This window comes from Nesoenas mayeri (assembly GCF_963082525.1).
Source record: "Nesoenas mayeri genome assembly, chromosome: 3".
NCBI classification, from domain to species: Eukaryota; Metazoa; Chordata; class Aves; order Columbiformes; family Columbidae; genus Nesoenas; species Nesoenas mayeri.
The window spans coordinates 86,787,032-86,804,939 of record NC_137544.1 but is presented as its reverse complement, the minus strand read 5'-3'; the positions used below and the strand labels follow the sequence as shown (position 1 = coordinate 86,804,939).

Sequence of the window (17,908 nt, the reverse complement as noted above, 5' to 3'; positions counted from 1 at the left end):
ACTCAATAGCTACAAGGAGGATGGCACAGTTCAGGAAAGAAGGGGAAACAGCACATGCAAATGCAACTGCATTTTGCATCATTATTTGTTGCCTGAAAGGCTCTCGCCCTGCTCAGGGCGGGGGAGCATGCAGCTGATGAAACACTCTGTAAAGCACGTTTCCAAACTCCACCCAGCACTGCCTTGACGTGGCAGGTTCCTCCACACACACACACACACACCACCCACACCACCCCCCCAGTCCTAAAGCTGAGTTCAAATTATTGGCAGCAGCACTTCTGGAAAGAGGCCAGCAGGTTGCAGGCAGTGGTGTATTAGGGAGTTGAGCCCTGCCAGGCAGCTGAGGGCAAGCTCCTCTCTTGCCCTGGAGCCAGTCTCATACCTCTATGATATTCTGCTTTGTTGGCTCTGTTGAACATTGTGGAGCACTGGGGTAGCAACTCTGATGTGAACTGTGGCCCAGAGAGCTGAAGAAGTTATTTAGCAGAGCACAATCACAACAGATACCTGTCATCAAGTTGCATGTTGTATCACCAGGAGTCTGGGAAGGAGGAAAAATGTGGTTATACACGCTGTAATGGAGTAAAGCTTTCACAGAGAGCTGTGTGACATCCCTTCTCTAAAGACTCTAGCAGTGGACTGTTTATGTATCAATAGCAATTATCAGGAACTAGTGTTGCAATTTCAATAATCCCACCAACAAGTATGCTGCTGCAGCTCCAGCTTCCTCCGATCTCATTTGACAGGATCAGCCTTTCCCATGCACTCCAGAGCTGATGATAAGCATCATGCTAAGGCCTGCTACACAGGGAATTGCCAGGCTGTCTCTAACGAAAACCTTGAGGCCAAGGGGGGATAAAAATCAGTGTCTACCAGGTAGAGAGGGGAGAAGGAACCACAGGGCTTATAAGTTATACAGTAAGGGCAAGGCCTGCAACTGCAGCCAGAGGAGAACCACCATGAGATGAAGTCTTCCTACTAAGTGACTGGATAGGGGTTCAAGCCTAGACTTGGCTGGAGATTCCCTTGGATAAGCCACATACATAAAAAGCAGGATACACTGCCCATTTTTACAGCAGAAACAGCTGTAGGAACAGAATTACTATATGCTATAGAAATATCCATGGCAGGAGCTACAGGCGAGAGTACGAAGCAGCTGCTGGTAGCATCAAGCAGGCAGAGGCAGGCTCGCTGCCAGCAGCTAAACAGAGTACATCCAGCATCACATGCAATTCAAGACTTCCAGTTCTTCTTAGACTTGGGGTAGAGATAATTTATTTGTTTTTTCTGCATTAAAACCTGACAGGCAGTATAAAAACTTTTGAATGTATTTAGAAACACTGATTCTTTAAAAAGCACTGATTATCTAAAAACTCCTAGCATGGCTGGGAGTTAAGGAGGTAAACGCTTGAAGAAAAAGTCTAAAGTTCTTGTCACACCTTCTCTGGGGCATTTTGCACTAGATCCTGCTGGAGTCTTGGGCTTGTTCTTTGCCTTGGCAGGAGACCTGGGAGCTGGTGCTGAAGCTGTGGGAGCACTGGGCTCTAGGAAGGAGCTTTGCAGCTCCAGAGCAAAGTGGTAGTCCATGTGCTCCGGGAACTCCCACACCAGCACGAGCTGGCCACACTTCTCACAGTGCTGCTGGTCCCCTGGCGAGGCAGGAGGGAGCAGGGCAAGCTCTGGAGAGGGTGGTAAATTCTGGTCACTTCCCTCCATAGCTGGCTCTAATTTCAGAAAGGTCATGGAGCCGGGTGGAGTTGAAGGTGTTTGCATAGCATCAGACAGCGACTTTTCACAGGGAAGCCTCTTGTAAGGAGAAGTAGGGCTCCCATCTCTAGGACTCTGCTTCACAGGGGATTCCAGGTCACGCTGCACAGAGGCAAGTCCAACGCCATCTGTCCCTTGGTGCTCTGGTGAGCTGGGTACAGGTGGCTCTGCAGCAGTAGCGGCAGGTAGGCTGGTTGCTGCCACTGTCTGTGACTGCTGCCTTTCTGCCGCCTTTTGGAAGAATGACTCAATAGCGTTAGCTGGCTTCTGCCTAAGCTCTTTGCTTGGACTCCTGAAGAACTTGACCCTGGGCCTCTTAGAAGATGTGCTGTTTTGGCTGGCAGTGGCAGTGCCATCAGGCTGGGCATCATTCGTCAGGAAGGTGGCGATGCCTGCAGAGAGGAGCGTGGCAGGCTCTGAGAACTTGTTTGCTGAGAGAAGCACCGATATGAGCGGTGGAGACCTGCAAAGGACAGACCAACATCAACTCAGACACCAGCCTGGGAAGCAAGAAGTCTTTCAAGGTAAGACTTTAAGCAACATAAAATGTTCACAGATAGGGGAATTGCACTCTGGGTATCTGGCAAGGGATGAGAGAGATGCTTCCTCTGACAAAACGTTAGCATTGCTATCTCCAGAACAGTCTCACCGACACAGCAGGCTGCATTCGGCAGAGCAGAAAACCTCTTTGCAGAACAGCATTTCCCAAAGGAATGGGCACTGGAGCAGGGGCAGCCAGCTGCCAGCCTGGACTTTCAGTCCACCACAGGCTGGAGCTACTGTGAGAATCCCAGGCAAGGTGAGAGGGCCTTAGGGGAGCAGCAGCCTTGTCAGAGCCTAACAGACAGGACTTCCATGCCTTAGCTATGCCTCAGCCTCACTGCAGAGCAGGAGGAAGGAAGTAACGTTGAGTACAGGAGCTTGCGCACCTTAGTGATCCTTCCTGCCCCGATGGTGTCCTCCCAAAAAGCACGTTTGTCCTTAGGGGAGGAGAACAAGGCGTCACTAGTTTCTCCAGCCCAGGAAGGCAAAGACTGCCTCGCTCCAGCTGGACACCCCTCTGCCAGTAACAATCAGCTCCAAGTATGGAATTGAGAAGGCTCTGGCCAGATGTGGGGCAAGGTGGCTTTTCCTACCAGTCAGCATAATACTATCATTCCTTTCTGTAAGGTCCCCGGCTCATCCTGCAGCCCCTGCAGCAGAGCAACCCCCAACCATCACACAAACACCCCTTCTACACTCACCAGGCTGCCTGGTGAGCCCCAGCCATGTTGCAGGTTTGGATGAGGGCAAAGGCATCATTGCAAATCTTCTGGGCATCATAGCGCGTCAGAGCACAATGGCGTGACACCCGGGTGTCTCCCTCCATGCGGATGACCACCATCAGCTGCTTGGCCACTCGGTGGTTCTGTAGAGAGAAGAGGTAGTTGTGTTTCAAGCAAAACCAGCAGGAAAAGCCAAGGAGATGGCCTTGCTGCCCAGAACCTTGTGCTTATCAGCTACCACCTCCCAATGACGCTATGTGACAAGTGGCAGCTTGTCCTGCCTGGCCTGATCTCCAGGGGATGACATACAGGACAGCAAGCGCTTGTGCCATGCAGGATGGAAAGCAGTTAGTCCTTATTTTCCTCAAAAGACAGTTGTGCACCTTTTTATGCCCTCCCTGCAGTGATGAAGCTTGCAGATAAACCTCACCCTGGTCTGCAGTCTGCTGTCTGGATTTGAGCATATCACTTCCTCTTACAGCCTACAGCACAGGCAGAGCTACATCAGCAAAGGGCTTGAAAGAGAGATGGTGTGATCGCTTTCAGGTCCCTGCATCCTAAAGCATGGGACAAGGACCATCCTTAGCCCTGCTGTGTTGTGGGGCAAAACCATCCTTCCTGGCCAGGCTCCTGCACACCTCTTTTTTGGGGCACCTCAACACATAGGCACACATTTCAGGGCGAGCAGATTTTCTTCCCAACCACACACCACCCTCAGCCTCCTGCAAACAGCTCTCAGTGCAAACATGCTGTATGGTTTCCTGACAGCCAGCAGGGAAAAGGCTGTCCCCCTGCCACCCCCTCCTTACCTGGCTCCTGTCCTTGATCAGTCTGGATTCCAGCTCCAAGGCCAGCTGCAGGAGCCAGTGTTGCACCTGGACAAGACAGTGGTAACAGACAGGTTGGGCCTCTGCTCCCAGCACTGCCCCCAGCCCAGAGCAACACTCTGTGCATGGGGCAGTGCTGGAGAGGGATCAGACTGGGATGGACACAGACTATCACAAGGCCTCATGTCTTGAGTACTCCTGGAGAAATTGGACACTGGAGGGAGGGCACTGTAGATACCACACAGGTCCTGCAGCATTAGTGCTAGATTTTGCCAAGTAATCTGGGCCCCCTGCCCTGGATCTCTCTTGGTGTCTCCCTACAGCTCTGTGGGAACCTCTCCCAAGCTAACAGGTAAGGTGCACTCTCCCTCTTTCTTTGGGTTAGCTACCTTCTTTCTAGCAACCAAGTCCCTGAATCTTGGCACCATGAATACCTTTTGAACAATACAAGCCCACAGTTTCCCTCATGGAAATTACACCAAGGTTGGACCTCTTTGTGCAGGAGTTTGTCAATGCATTTCTGTCAAACAGGGATTTCCCCAGTTTCCCCAAATCACCTCCTTGCACTGAGCCCCCTAGGCTGAATTTTAGGACACCGTGGCACAAAAAATCAGCAGTTTTGCAAGCTAGTCTCATCTTATAGTGTTCTCTTCAGTGAAAAGGCCATGCCTTGTGCTAGGTGTAGGCTTCTTTTACCTCCTTCTGTGTGGCCAGGGCTGACCTCCCAGGGAAGTTCTTGCTGCAGCCAATGGACTGAGGCAGGTACCGGTTTTTGACAGGTTCATCTTCAATTCCTCTGCACAAGTTATACAGCCAAGACCTGAAAGCCACAGAGGAAGCAGGAGGTGAAGGCAGCCACAGACAGGCAGGCATCGCTGGGCAGCAAGTCAGCCTTCTGCTGAGCCATGCTTTCAGCTCTGTGCACGCTGTGACTCTGCCTCTCATCCCCACCTCTGCAGTTGCAGCCACAGCTGAACAGGCAGGCTTCCTTCAGGCCACAACTGCCTGTCAGCACAACTCCTCTGCCTCTTCTCCTGAAGTGGCAAGAGTTCAGCAGTCTGCAGGGCACCTCAGACGCTGCCCTGGGCCCAGAAGTGGTGTTTCAGGCTCCAGTCCAGCCTTATAATTTCCTCTGTAATGAGGCTGTTAGGCCTGCCTGCTTCCAAGCCTGCAGGGAGCCCTTCCACGGCTTGGCCCATCTTTACACGCTGTGGAGGAAGGCAGAGGAGCTGGCTGACAGGCAAAATATTATCCTGTGGAAGGTGCCTGGGAGCAGACAAGACTGGAAACCTGTTTGTAGGCCTGCCAGACCAATGCTTCTCAAAGATGTCACTCAAGTTTTACCTTCCAGCCATCCTAATCACAGCAGAACAACCTGTGACCAAAAGGAAGTCTTAGTTCCTGCCAAGAGCCAAGTTGTCGTGAGTGGTTTATCATTACCCAGTTTTGTCTCCAAAGTGAGTCTGGAGCTCTGTCTCACTGAACCGTGTCAGCTCCCCGATGTATTCCACTCCCAGGATGTCTGTGATGGCAGTGCCAAGCTTGCCTCCCAGGTTACGGCTACAGCAGAGAAAGAGAGAAACACAAATGAAGTATCACATGGAGATTATGCCAAATCTTTATGCAGCAGCTCCCCCTAGTTCAGGAGTGCTAGAAGCAGTCAGAAAATAGTAGGACAAAAGAGAGCACTTGGTGGTACATAATAGCTCTTTTGCTTGTGGAAAGGCACACAGGAGTTGCAGTGAGAACTGCTCCTTGGCTCACCAAGTTTCAGTGCATCTCCCTCAGCTCCATCTTGATCTCAAGCCATGCTCTGAAAAATGGCTCACAGGCTCCCTGCTTCCTGCTACACAGACAGGACCATTCTCCACCTATCTCCTCATCTCGAGATGAAAGGAGGACCAGGGTTCCATTCCTCTGGAGCAAAGGTGCTGGCAACTCTTCCTCACACCAGAGAAAGTACTTGGGCATAGTGCAGATGTTCAAAACCAAAGCACATCTGCTCTCTGAGAACACAGCTCTGTCGCTCATGCTGGGGCACCGCTACAGCCACCTTCCCCACAGTTGCTCCAGCTTATACCTGCGGACCCCAGCGGTCATCCTGAGCACAGCTCTACTGAGGGAAGGGCTGCCCAGAGGATGTTAGTGGCCTCTTCCATGGGGGTCCCTGCACCAGCAGGCTGCAGCTCCCCCTGAACTGCCACTCACAGCTGTGAGGGATTACTGGCAGGACTTCCTTTCCCTTTCTTGCAAGCATTGATGAGCTGTGGAGTTGAAAGCCTTTGCTTGTTGCTATCAATTAGCATCAAATTGCTCTCTGCTGAGTTGGCCAGGAGCAGTTTCCTACCCCCAAGTCACTTTAGTTCTGCTCACACAAGCAATGATGACAAACCAAGAGAAGCAAGTACCACAACAACAAAGACAAACAGGGCTCTCTTCCTGATAAAAATCTGGATTGCAGAAGCACAGCACCAGCACTTCAAATATGTGCTCTTGCCACAGAGCAGCTCAGCCTGAGCCCCAAGCTGCACAAAAGCTGGCAGCTCCCCAGTACTTACATGTTGCTGACGGGCAGTTGGCTGAAGAGCTGCGGGACAAATCGTGAAGATATGAGTGTCTGGCGGTTGGGCTTGTTTAACCCACAGGCCAGTTTTGCCAGTGTCTGTAACACAGAGGAGAGTGGAAACCCGTTATTACAAACTCTGCACCGGCTCTATTGTGGCTCAACCTAACAGCTCCTGCTGTATCACCTCTAAAGGCTGCCTTTGGAATAGCTGCAAGAAAGGACATGCAGGTTGCACCATTGCTTGCCCCCAGGTACCACCCACCTTGGGACCTGGCACAAACTGGCTGGGTGCTCTGAAAGCACTGCTGCTTCCAGACTTCTGGTTCTGCAAAGGGATGGACTCCTGCTCCAGGCAGCTTGGGGGATCTGGGTCTATCACCTGCTCTGGTTGGATTAGTTTTCATCAGGCAAGCATGCTAGAGCTTCCTGTAATCCTCCCCAGGCTACTTCTCTCACTATGTCTTGCTCCTTCATCTTCTATGTTTGTCTTGCTTTTTCTCAATGTCACTATTTTAATCTTCTCTCTGTGAGGTCCACAGCAGGATAAAGCTGCAAAAGCAAATCTGCAAAATACAGAAATGCTGGCCTGGAAGGGATTCTCTAGCCTATCTGCTATATAGCTTCCCCTCCCACTCTAATCTACAGTATCAAGAATACACAGACCAGCCTGAAATAAATTTAGCTGTGTGTTTTGTTCTTTTTTTAAACAAATGTAATAATTCCCTCTTTCACTGCTTTACCTCCTATAACTAAGGAAAATTTCCTTCCTGCCTGTTGAGCTATGATCTTTATTAACAGCCTGTTTTACAGGCTTACATGCATTCCCACTCTTTTCTACATAAAGTAGATACCTTTCCTTCAACTTTTCATATCTAGTCATTTTCCAGATGTCTAGTTATTGTTATTCTTTCACTGGAGACTTTTCTAAGTTTATCTGCACTGTTCATAAAGTCAAGTGCTGCAAGCTCAACCAATCACTGATTTCACAGGGAGAAATAATTTACTTTTTCTGACACCTTCTCCAATTTGCACATGCTGAAACAGGACTGGCTATTTCTACCAGAGCACTCACATTACTGACTCATCCTGCTGCTTGGCCACAAGTAACTCCAGGCTACATCTTGACTTACTATGACTTAGCCAAAAAGCCTGCTGGTTGCTTTTTTCCTATAAACCACTAAAACAGTCAGTGAGGAGCATAAGAAGCACTGCTTAGTGATTTCAGTCTGTTTCTGGGCTTTTGTAAGCCCAGAGTTTTCATCTCCAGTTTCACCACCCAGAACTCTCACAGCCTGGGCCCTTAGCCCCATCTGTGCTTAGCATCACCTGAATACCTACAACTGTTCCCTCTCTACAGGCTTCCTTGAAAATATTGGCTTCAAGCGCATCTCAGAGAGACCCCCAGGATCCCACTCTAAACATCCCAATTTCCATGTAAGTCATTGAGCAAAATTCTTATGGAAAACAATAATGTTTTCTTCAGCTAGACACACACCTTTCAGACAACCTCAGTCATGTCGTGTTTTGCTAGGGTTTCATCTTCGGCTTATGCAACTCAGAGCGAGGTGCATTAGAAACCTTAAGGTAAATACCTCACATCTGCAGTTTCCTGTGTACATTAGGCCACTCACACTGTCAAGGGGTCACATAAATGAGTTAGGCACAAGTGGTTCTTGACAAAACCATGCTGTTGTCTCATTTATTTAGTCTCATTTATCAGCTGGGTTCTGGTGGACTGTGAACAAGTTAGCTCACTAGGAAGAAAAGTCCCTCAGGAGAGTTTTCTTCAGGAAAAAATAGAGCTCAAATCAGGTAAACTTGAGTTTTAGGCAACAGTGGCTGTAGCAAGAGAATGGTTTTTAATTCCCAGTGACTTGGAGGAAGAATACCAGTTTGGTGCACTGAGGTGAGTCAGGTTGCTTTTCCTCTGTGGTCAGTCAGTCTTTACCCCCCTGTTTGCTATATTTTGGGTGATGCTCAGCCAGCTGCTGAGAGCAGCCACAGGAGCACTTGGTGCATGACAGCAGCTGCAGAAACAAACGGACTTTGATGCTGCAGCTATAGAGGGTTTCCTGCTGGGTGAAATGCAGAGTTGTTTGCTGAGAGCACCTACTACCTCTTCTGTTCTTTGCAAAAGGGGCTCATCTGTACAGTTATGACTTCAAAAATGCAGGCTCTGACCAAAACAGAAATAGGATAAAGACTAAATGGATGCTTTGGATCTTAAGGGAGACACATTTCATCTTAGACTGCTGCAGAAGCAACTGAAACTATTACCAGCAATACACAGGTACTGGAGCTAGTTCTGCACAGGATCACCTTGAGCAGACTATGATGCAGGGACAGCTGAGGAAGATCACTGGTACAGAAATTTCCAGTGAAAGGGATGTTCAACTTGCTTTTTTGCTCTCTTTAACCAATAATAACAGAGAACATTCCTGCTATCCCTACAGCTTCTCCCAGCTTCCATTAAGTTTCTATGCCAGCATTCTTATTTCTTTGTTTTAAAAGAAGCAAGGAAATGATGACGTACTGTGCTATCCCTGAAGAACTGTATATCTATACTAGCAAGCAAAATGCAAAGATTACCACATCAGAAGCCTACATATGGCTGTGCAGAACACACTATAGTGCTCTATAGGTACCAATCTTTTCTGCAAAGGTTGAAATAAGTGCTAGGTGCTCTCAGTAAACCACTCTGCATTTCACCCAGCAGGAAACCCTCTATAGCTGCAGCATCAAAGTCCGTTTGTTTCTGCAGCTGCTGTCATGCACCAAGTGCTCCTGTGGCTGCTCTCAGCAGCTGGCTGAGCATCACCCAAAATACAGCAAACAAGGGGGTAAAGACTGACTGACCATAAAGAGGAAAAGCAACCCAACTCACCTCAGCGCCACCAAGCTAGTATTTTTTTTCTCCAAGTCGCTGGAAATTTTTGTCAGTAAAAAACTATTCCCTGGCTACAGCCACCGTTGCCTAAAACTTGGGGTGGTGGTGATCTGTTTTAAGCTCTTTTCTTTTCCCCGAAGAAAACTCTTTTCAGGGACTTAAAACCTTTCTCTTCCTAGTGAGCTAACTTCTTAGAGTACACCAGGAACCCAGACAGTAAATGAATTAAACACTGACTGCGTAAGTCACATCTCTGGGAAAAGATTTCTTCCCCTTCCCAGATGTCCTATAATTTCCTTGAAAGCGTGCTCACATATGGCTGCATTCCCTGCTCAGCTCATCTTGCATAGGACATAGAAGAGTACATGGAAGACCATCTACAGCACGTTCTGATTCTGCTACTCAGAAGAAGTCAAGCTGATGTATTGCACATACCTTATTGTGTGAAATCCCAGCTGAACACCTGAATCCAGTGGCTGCTTCCACAGCCACCCTCATTTCTTCCACAATTACTGCACCCATGGTGAGCTGCAGGTCAGGACAGTCGGGGTTATCAAAAGACAATGACGCCAGCCACTCCTGCAAGCCACGCTGCCGCAGCTCCTCTGGAAAAGGGACACAAAGGGGATCAACGTTGGCGTTTCTTGCTGAGCCCAGCAAAGGGACTGGCAGCATCAGGGAGCCACGGGAAACAGCCACATGCTGCTCTATCTGCGTGCCAACAGCCAGGAGGAAAAGCAGGCACCCTAAAAGCCATTCAGCGGGGAAAACAGAGATCCCATTTACCGCGCTTTCACTTCGGGGGACACACAGCACCCCACCATCTGTTGATGTACGGGGGGTAAGAGTGACGGAGCGGGGGAGGGACGGCACAGGGGGAGCAGCATCACCTTGTGTGACCCCAAGCAAAAGCCGTTCGCGCCGCGGTACGCAAAGAGGCCGAAGCGCCGCGGGTCGCCGGTCCGGTGCGTACCCTTCCCGCCGGGCTGGGGACCGGGGTCGTCCGGCAGCCCCTGCACGAAGGTGGTGGGCAGCAGGGCGGCCGCCAAGGGGCGCCCCTGCAGCGCCCGCAGCCGCTCCCGCGCGCTGCCCGTCAGGTCCAGGTACGCCTCGTCGATGCTGGCCCGCTCGATGGCGGCGAAGCGCGACAGCACCTGCATCACCTCGGTGCTGGCCTCCCGGTACCTGCCGGGCGGCGGGCACAGCCTTCAGGCGCCACCCCGCGCAAAGGCTCCCCCCGCCACCGCCCACCCCCGGCCGCACTCACCGGGTGAGATCAGCCTTGCCCCGCGCCTGGGGCACCCGCGCCAGCGCCAGCTCGGGGCACAGCGCCCGCGCCTCCGACGCCCCCATCCCGCGGGTCACGCCGAAGGCGCGCGCCTCGTAGCTCACCGCGATGATCCTGCAAAGACACGGGCGGCGGCTGCAGGGAGGGCGCGGCCGCGGGTGGAAGGGGCCGCGGGTGGAAGGGGCCGCGGCCGCGGGCACCTACCCGCCGCCCTGCCACTCTTTGTACTGCACCACGGCGCAGGGGCGGCCGCGCAGCTGCGGGTCGAGGCGCTGCTCCACCTGCACGAAGAAGCAGTCCATATCCACCAGGGCCACCACGCGCTCCCGGCCCCGCGACATGTCCCGACCGGCGCTGGCGCCGCCGCCTCCCGCCCGGCCGTGGGCCCCGCCCCACGGGAGCGCATCCCCGCGCGGGGCACGCCGGGAGTTGCAGTTCTCCCGGGGAAGGCTCGCCGTGACGGCGCGCGGCGCACGCGCGCTCCCCCCCGCCGGCTCCGTCCCCGCGGCACATGCGCAGAGGCGCCGCGGTGCCGCGCGTGCGCCGCGTGCCGGCCGCCCCCTCCTCTCGCCCGTCGGTGGCCGGTGGCGCGGGCCCGGCCGGCGGCGCCGCCATGTCCGCCGAGCAGGTGAGCAGCCTCTGCGAGCAGCTGGTGAAGGCGGTGACGGTGATCATGGACCCGGCCTCCACGCAGCGATACCGCCTGGAGGCGCTAAAGGTACCCGGGCCGGGGAGGGGAGGCGCCGGGCTCCGGCCACGCGGGTGCCCCGTCCGCACGGCCCCGGGGCCCGCTCGGGCGCGGCGGGTGATGGGGGGTGTCCAGGCGGCTCCCGAGGCGCTGGAAGCCGTCGGGAAGCAGGGGAGGGCGGCGGGAGCTGCTCCTGCGCGGCGCCGAGGGGGCCGGGCGGATCTCCCCGGCGGGCCCCTCAGGAGCCGGGGCTGCGCCCCCCTGCCCAGCGCCCCGGTACCGGCCGCCCCGTGCCCGCCCCCGCGTTTTAACCGCGTGTGCCTGTCCGCGGTTCTTTCCCAGTTCTGCGAGGAGTTCAAGGAGAAGTGTCCCATCTGCGTGCCCTGCGGGCTGAAGCTCGCGGAGAAGACGCAGACGGCCATCGTCCGGCACTTCGGCCTGCAGATCCTGGAGCATGTGGTCAAGTACGGTCCCCTGCCCCGGGGAAGGGTGCCGGCCCCTGGCCATGCAGCCCCTGCCGCGGGCTCTGGGCCCCCTCGGGGCTTTCCGCTTCAGGGAGGCACGTTCAGGACACAGAGAATCTGCTCTGCAGCACGGGACGGCTGCTGTCCTGCTCTGTGCTGCTCTCTAAAAATGCTTGGGAAGGTTAATTCACCGAGCTCCAGGACACATTGACATCGCAAGATGTAAATAAGCGCGCAGGGTTATCAGTAGGTCTTTGCAGCATTCTCCATCGTTAGCCTCATGCTAACAAAGAGGCTTTGTAGTAGTTCAGTTCTGAGACTCTGCTCTCTCTGCCGCCTCTACAGACCTGGTGCTTTGTGCTTTTGCTGCTGCTTCTCATGTCTGTTGGCCTCAGTGGTGCATGCTGATTTGCTATCAGCAGTTTTTTAACTCAGCCTTTTCATTAAAGGGTTGGGCACTGGCAGAGTCAGTGAGCTGTAGTGTTCCTAGTTTAGGTGAAGAAGTGATAGTTCGTTGGGAAGTCAAGAGATCTTTCTGAATGTTTTGACTTGCTGTCTTTTTTTTTTTTAACTTTTGAACAGGTTCCGCTGGAACAATATGCCTCGCCTAGAAAAAGTTTATCTAAAGAACAATGTCATGGGCCTCATATCCAATGTAAGTACCTATTACTCCAGACTTTTTTCTGAAGCACAGTTCTTTCACTTGAAGATAGAAAGAAGGAGTGAAAAAGAAAAAAAGACTCCAGTTAGTTAGCACGGAGGACCTAAATTCAATTCTGCATTTCGTTACTTTCTTGCTGTGCATCCCTGGTTGTTCCAGTGCCTTTCTCTGTCTTGTAGTCAGGTTGATGACCATGTCGTCTCACAGGGAAGGAAGTTGTGAGGCTTGTATAACATGTATAAGGTACTTTTGCTTTTCGTAGGAGGAAATTCAGTAAATATGGATGTTCTTGTCTTTTGCAACAATACTCAAGTCATTATATTAGTTGTGTTTTCTCTGTCATTGTGCTTGTGACCAAGTAACCTTTTGAGGAAAATCCTTTTGGTTCCTGGAGTTTGCTGGCTACAGGTGCTTGGGAGGGTAGGAGTGTCATCCCAGGTAGCTGGGATGAAGAGCTACCCAATGTTGGTTCTGTTTTTTATTTTTTATTTGGAACATTTGCAACCACTGTGCCTCCTGGGTGAGAAACCCACGTCTTGTGTCTGTGGGTTTGTGTAACTGCCCCTTTCTTATCACAGGGAACTCAAAGTATTCTAGAGGAGGAAAGTCACATTAAGGGTGTTCTGTCTCGCATTGTGGTGGAGATGATCAAGCGTGAATGGCCTCAGCACTGGCCTGACATGCTAAAGGAGCTGGATACTCTCTCCAAGCAAGGGGTATGAAACACATCTGTCTGTTCTGTTCTGCTTGCACATATTGTGGGTTTCAGTGTTCCATCGTCCTGAGGAAAGCCTGACTGACTGACTCATGGTCAGCTGAGACAGGCTGATAATGGACTCAAAAATCCTTGTAAAATTAAGTTACTCTAGCAGATTATTTTAGCAGAGAGAGAATGCCATGCTCTTGTCTTGTTTTCCCAAGGTGTGACCTGTATCTTCATGCATGCTCATTTTCTCTCTGCACCTCTGAGCTGTCCTCTAGTGATTTTAATGTTTGAACTGTGCTGATGGAGTGTATTTCGTTCTGGAACATCAGGAAACTCAGACAGAACTGGTGATGTTCATCCTCCTACGTTTGGCGGAGGATGTGGTGACTTTTCAAACTCTGCCTACCCAACGGCGACGAGATATCCAGCAAACCCTCACCCAGAACATGGAGAAGATCTTCAGCTTCCTACTAACTACCCTGCAGCAGAACGTCAATAAGTACAGACGCATGGTAAGAGCCCCCTTTCCTTGGGTTCAGTCAGTGCTGGAGGTGTTTAGGAACCGGGGTACGACTCGTGAGTTGTTGGGGAAGCAAGTGCAAAAACTGTGTGAAATACATCACTGTTGCAGGGAGGTGGGGATCTGCTGTGGCTTGGGGAGCTGGTGCTGATCAGAGAGACTGATCACACCAGGTTGGCAGGGTTAGTGTTGATAGTTTGGATTTGCTAGTGTAAATGGCTTGCGTGGGTGCGTACCTTGTCTGTGCTGTTGGAATGCTCCGCTGACACTAGGGGTGTACGGCTCAGCAAAAGAAAGGTGTGGTTGTGGCAGAAATGGGTAGATTTGGGGTCATTTATGCAGCGCTCAGCAGTAAAGAGATGCCGTCCTGGGTTTGCATCTGCTCTCTTACGCTGCCGTGGTGTCTTTGTCGTGATGCACCAAAACACATGAGTTTTTGATGTCTCAGTATTGCATCTGGGCCTCTCTGGTCCTTTTCTCCAAGAGCTCAGATCAGGAAGCCCTTTTTTGTCAAGTTGTGAGGAATGCTCTTCCTTTTTGTGTAAAGAGACTTCGTTCCTGAATTCTTACATAGAGTCAGAGATGTGCGGGTTGGTCAAGGTGGAAGGTGAAGGCAAGTCTCTACCCCTGTCTCTTCCTGTGAGAAGGAAGTGGATTTGGGAGTGAAGCAAAACTGAGAAATCAATGTAGAAATAAGTTGTTTAGGTGTGTCTCTTATTCCTTTTTTTCCTGTGAATTAAAATCCAGATTTACACTAAGTGTGAAACTGTGAGGCAAAAAAAACCCATCTCCTGCCTGACTTCTGTTCATTTTCCTGATGCACTGGCAGGCTGAACGAAGCCACCTGTAGAGCAGACAGTTCTCTGTGCAGTTCGTGGTGGTGGGTGGGAGACCCTGGTGCATTTTGTAGTCTGGTTGAAATGCATTTCCAGGTAAGGTTTGAATTGCAATGCTTGAGGCTCTGAAGTGTGGCTGCTTCTGCTAACGGTGGAATCTTTCTGATTGGCAAGGTTGGAGCACCCCAGGAACAAGAAGCCCTCACCACTCCACAGGTTAGCGGATCTTTGGGATGTTTGTGCACAGGGTAAATTTTGAGGGTTGGGTGTTCAGTTACGTGTCTACACACTGAGACTGGGGGAAATGATGGACACTTCCCCAAGATCACGGTAGTCTGCAGTGCTAATAAGTATGCAGTTCTGGTGTGCTGGCTCAGTTATTAGATGTCTGGGATACAACCAGATTAACTTAAAACTACTGTACTGAATACAGTGATGGACAGAATTTCCAAACCAAAGCCTTGCAGCAGAAAGAAACACTTGTGGTGTCTTTGCATCTGAAAAACAAATCAAACCTGAGTGTCTGAGGGACTTGTTTTATAACAGCAGCAATGCGCTGCTTGCACCAAGTGTTTGGAGCTGGGAGTCAAGCTGTAAGCTCTTGCCTCGGCTCTCGCTCCAGCTGCCTTTCTGAACATGGACAAACCATTTTCAGACATCAATCTCAGGATGTAAAAGCCACCAGCATCTTTCACAGTCTGGCTTTTGGATGCAAGATGCTTTTAAAGGTCAAAACCTTCTTCCCTGGAAGCTTCCAGGAAGCAAAGAAATGCCTTTCCTTCTCGTCGCCTCTGTCTCCCTGGTGTCTGCTGACTGGAGTGTCATCTTTTGGATGAGAAGGAAATTGTGGCTTAACTTGCAATTCCAAGTCCTGGTGTCTTACCTGGCAGGGTGCTGCTGAGGTGGTTATGATGGCCACGGCAATGTCATGAGCAGCAGACTCTGTTGCGGCCTCTGTCACCAGGGAGCTGCTCTGTGAACCTGCTGCTTTCTGCCTGCATTCTGGAGAATAGGCACGTCCAGCAGTGGCTGGGTGCAAGTGTGTGCTTCAGTTGCTCACCCACCATCTCTTGTTTTCTTTTGCAGAAAACTGATCTGGCTCAGGAGACAAAGGTGAGTGGAGCTATGTGGGAGTTAGTGCATTAATGATTCGTAAGACTAAGATTACTTAGAATTAGGCTTTTCCCAGGCTTCGGAGTCTATTACTTGCAGTTCTCATTTACAGATGGATTTGTTCACCCATAATACAAGCTCCTTGAGAAGAGAGAAGTGAGAGGTGGCAGCAGAAGGGTCCAAGTCTCTCACTCTCTCAGGGTGGTTCCTGGTACTGTTCTCCTAGGAAGTGGATGGCTTTAGATGGGAATTTGTGTTTCTCTGTGTCTCTGACCTCTTGCCTCCTCCTCTCTGTTTGCAGGCCCAGGCAAACTGCCGTGTGGGGATAGCAGCACTCAACACTTTGGCTGGCTACATTGACTGGGTGGCCCTGAGCCACGTCACAGCAGACAACTGCAAGCTCTTGGAGATGTTGTGTCTGCTCCTAAACGAGCCTGAGCTCCAAATAGGAGCAGCAGAGTGTCTCCTGATTGCTGTCAGCAGGAAAGTGAGTTCTTCCTCCTCAGCTCCTCTGGCTCCCCTTTGTTTTCCTCCTATTCTCCTGTATAAATCTTCAGATTGAGCAGTGATATACTTGCACTTTTATTTAAGAAACAAAATTCAAATTTGGCCACTTTTGTGAGTGATATTGAGCGTGAATGTCATGCCAGCACAATACATACAGCAGTTGTTGGAACCTTCTCCAACTTCTGTGCTCACTTCTCGCAGTTTTGAAGTTGGAGGTCCCCATTGACTTTTTCCCCCACTTTCTACAACTGTGAAGTGGCAAATAGTGTCAGCAGCTGTGTCATCCGGCAGCTCAGAGAAATGACAGCACGATCTAAACAGGTGATTTCACCATTATGTTCACAAGCAGCTTAGTGTCAAACCTGAGTGTTTAGCAGCTGGCTTTAACTAGCCACTGTGCTGTGAAGAAGAGTTAATGTCTCAGGGCCAGTTTTTTGGTTTAAAGTTTCTGTGTTGAGATTGCTTGGGGAAATTTCTTGAGATCAGGAATACATTAGATTTTTTGACAAGTTTTTGCTGAAATAATTTGTGGACTGTAAGCTGCACCCCAGATGTAAGGACAACTGGAGATCTCCTGATTTCACTTGCAGATGGAAATAAATAGTTATGTAGGTGGGAATAAATAGTTGTGTTCTAATTGACACATTTGGTGTATTTTACATGTAGGGTAAGCTGGAGGATCGAAAGCCTCTGATGGTCTTGTTTGGAGACGTTGCCATGCACTACATTCTCTCCGCTGCCCAGTGAGTACCATCCTGCTGCTGTAATTTCACACAAAACTGCATACAAATGGCTTCACAGATGTGATTTGCAAAAGGTATTGCTGCTTAACTGCAGGAAGCTGGGGCTGGGTTAGGAGAGAATAAAATTGAACATTTCTTTTGCAAAACCTGAAAAACTGCGAGTTTTTTCAAATTCCTTAATTAAAGGACAAAGTGGTGTAAATATCCCAGCTTCCCCAGCTTTCTTTTTAGCCTGAAACTGATCAGGAGGGCCTCTTTCAGAGATTTTAGACGCTAGTAAAGCAGTACTACTTGATAATAGCAAAGAAAATTCCACTGCAATAAAATCAAATTGCTCTAGTCTCTTTTTATCTACAAGATAGATAGCAGTGTGCCTGGTACCTACAGCGTGAGTAACTGTGATCCTGTTTTTCTCTCTCCCCTCGCTCCCAGGACAGCAGATGGAGAAGGCCTGGTGGAGAAGCACTATGTTTTCTTGAAGAGACTTTGCCAAGTTTTGTGCGCGTTGGGCAGCCAGCTATGTGCGTTGCTAGTAAGTCTGTGCTAATACCAGCAGCAACCCTGACAAGGCTAGTTTTTAGGGCTTGGGGGTGAGGCAACCCTGATCTAGGGTAGGACCAGGGTTCTCCACACATTTGGAAAAGGCAGAAATGTCTCTGTTTGCAAGTCGGGTAACGATATCTTGCCAGCTCATAAGAATGTAGAATGGAGGGACCCTGACTGATTTCAGGCCTCTGCTGTCATCAAGAATCATCTCCTATGACCTCTGTAAAATGCTGAAGCTTCATTGAAAATTGCTCAAGTTGATTGCTGTCTACTGCTACAGAAAAACTACTTCAGGAAATTATTGCTGTGTTGGAAGCCTTTTAAATTTCCCTGCTAAAAATAACATAAAGAGTATACCTGTTTGTTCTACCAAGATTCCCTCAAGCTGAAGGAAGAAACAGGATTTGTTCCTGCTGTTGATTTTTCTGATGCTTTGTATCAATGCTGAGATGAAGATGCACACCGATACTTTGTGTACTGTGCTGGTTGCTGAATTCCCGCTCCCTCCATTCAGCACAGTGCTT

At 50.4% G+C, this 17,908-nt stretch overlaps 2 protein-coding genes across 13 annotated transcripts in view; one reads left to right on the top strand and one right to left on the bottom strand.

Annotated features, from left to right (window-relative positions):
- Positions 1–307: 307 nt before the first annotated feature.
- Positions 308–10,960, bottom strand: POLH (DNA polymerase eta). 2 transcript variants are annotated; one of them, XM_080342814.1, is made up of 11 exons: positions 10,805–10,960; positions 10,580–10,714; positions 10,286–10,497; positions 9,748–9,917; positions 6,418–6,521; positions 5,300–5,419; positions 4,556–4,679; positions 3,842–3,907; positions 3,012–3,175; positions 1,440–2,230; positions 308–541 (listed from the first exon to the last, which is right to left on the bottom strand). In XM_080342814.1, the coding sequence occupies exons 1-11, from the start codon at positions 10,939–10,941 to the stop codon at positions 531–533; spliced, it is 2,034 nt and encodes a 677-aa protein (XP_080198940.1). In that variant the 5' UTR covers positions 10,942–10,960; the 3' UTR covers positions 308–530. The 2 variants fall into 2 exon arrangements, with proteins under 2 accessions (XP_080198940.1, XP_080198939.1); XM_080342813.1 differs by lacking the exon at positions 308–541 and having other exon boundaries at positions 1,270–2,230.
- Positions 10,961–11,201: 241 nt separating this feature from the next.
- Positions 11,202–17,908, top strand: part of XPO5 (exportin 5) — a 29,570-nt gene continuing 22,863 nt past the window's right edge. For 6 of the 11 annotated variants that reach the window (XR_013922031.1, XM_080342998.1, XM_080342996.1 and 3 more), the window contains exons 1-10: positions 11,202–11,318; positions 11,631–11,752; positions 12,335–12,407; positions 12,992–13,129; positions 13,449–13,631; positions 14,650–14,691; positions 15,562–15,588; positions 15,890–16,075; positions 16,762–16,838; positions 17,271–17,370. Coding sequence is in view for 10 of the 11 variants with exons in the window: in XM_080342998.1 (XP_080199124.1) it covers positions 11,214–11,318; positions 11,631–11,752; positions 12,335–12,407; positions 12,992–13,129; positions 13,449–13,631; positions 14,650–14,691; positions 15,562–15,588; positions 15,890–16,075; positions 16,762–16,838; positions 17,271–17,370 (1,053 nt within the window). In the remaining variant the exon portion in view is untranslated. Of the gene's footprint in view, positions 11,319–11,630; positions 11,753–12,217; positions 12,408–12,991; positions 13,130–13,448; positions 13,632–14,649; positions 14,692–15,561; positions 15,589–15,889; positions 16,076–16,761; positions 16,839–17,270; positions 17,371–17,908 lie in introns of those variants that run through there. The other 5 variants (XM_080343001.1, XM_080343000.1, XM_080342999.1 and 2 more) reach the window with 2 other exon arrangements.

Bases quoted from the DNA above. Each gene is read 5' to 3' on its own strand.
- POLH (XM_080342813.1), bottom strand. From the start codon at position 10,941: ATGTCGCGGGGCCGGGAGCGCGTGGTGGCCCTGGTGGATATGGACTGC. The intron at 3,908-4,555 runs GTAAAAGAAGCC...TGTCTTGTCCAG, and splicing joins CCCTGGCCACACAGAAGGAG to GTGCAACACTGGCTCCTGCA. The intron at 3,176-3,841 runs GTAAGGAGGGGG...TTCTCTCTACAG, and splicing joins TGATCAAGGACAGGAGCCAG to AACCACCGAGTGGCCAAGCA.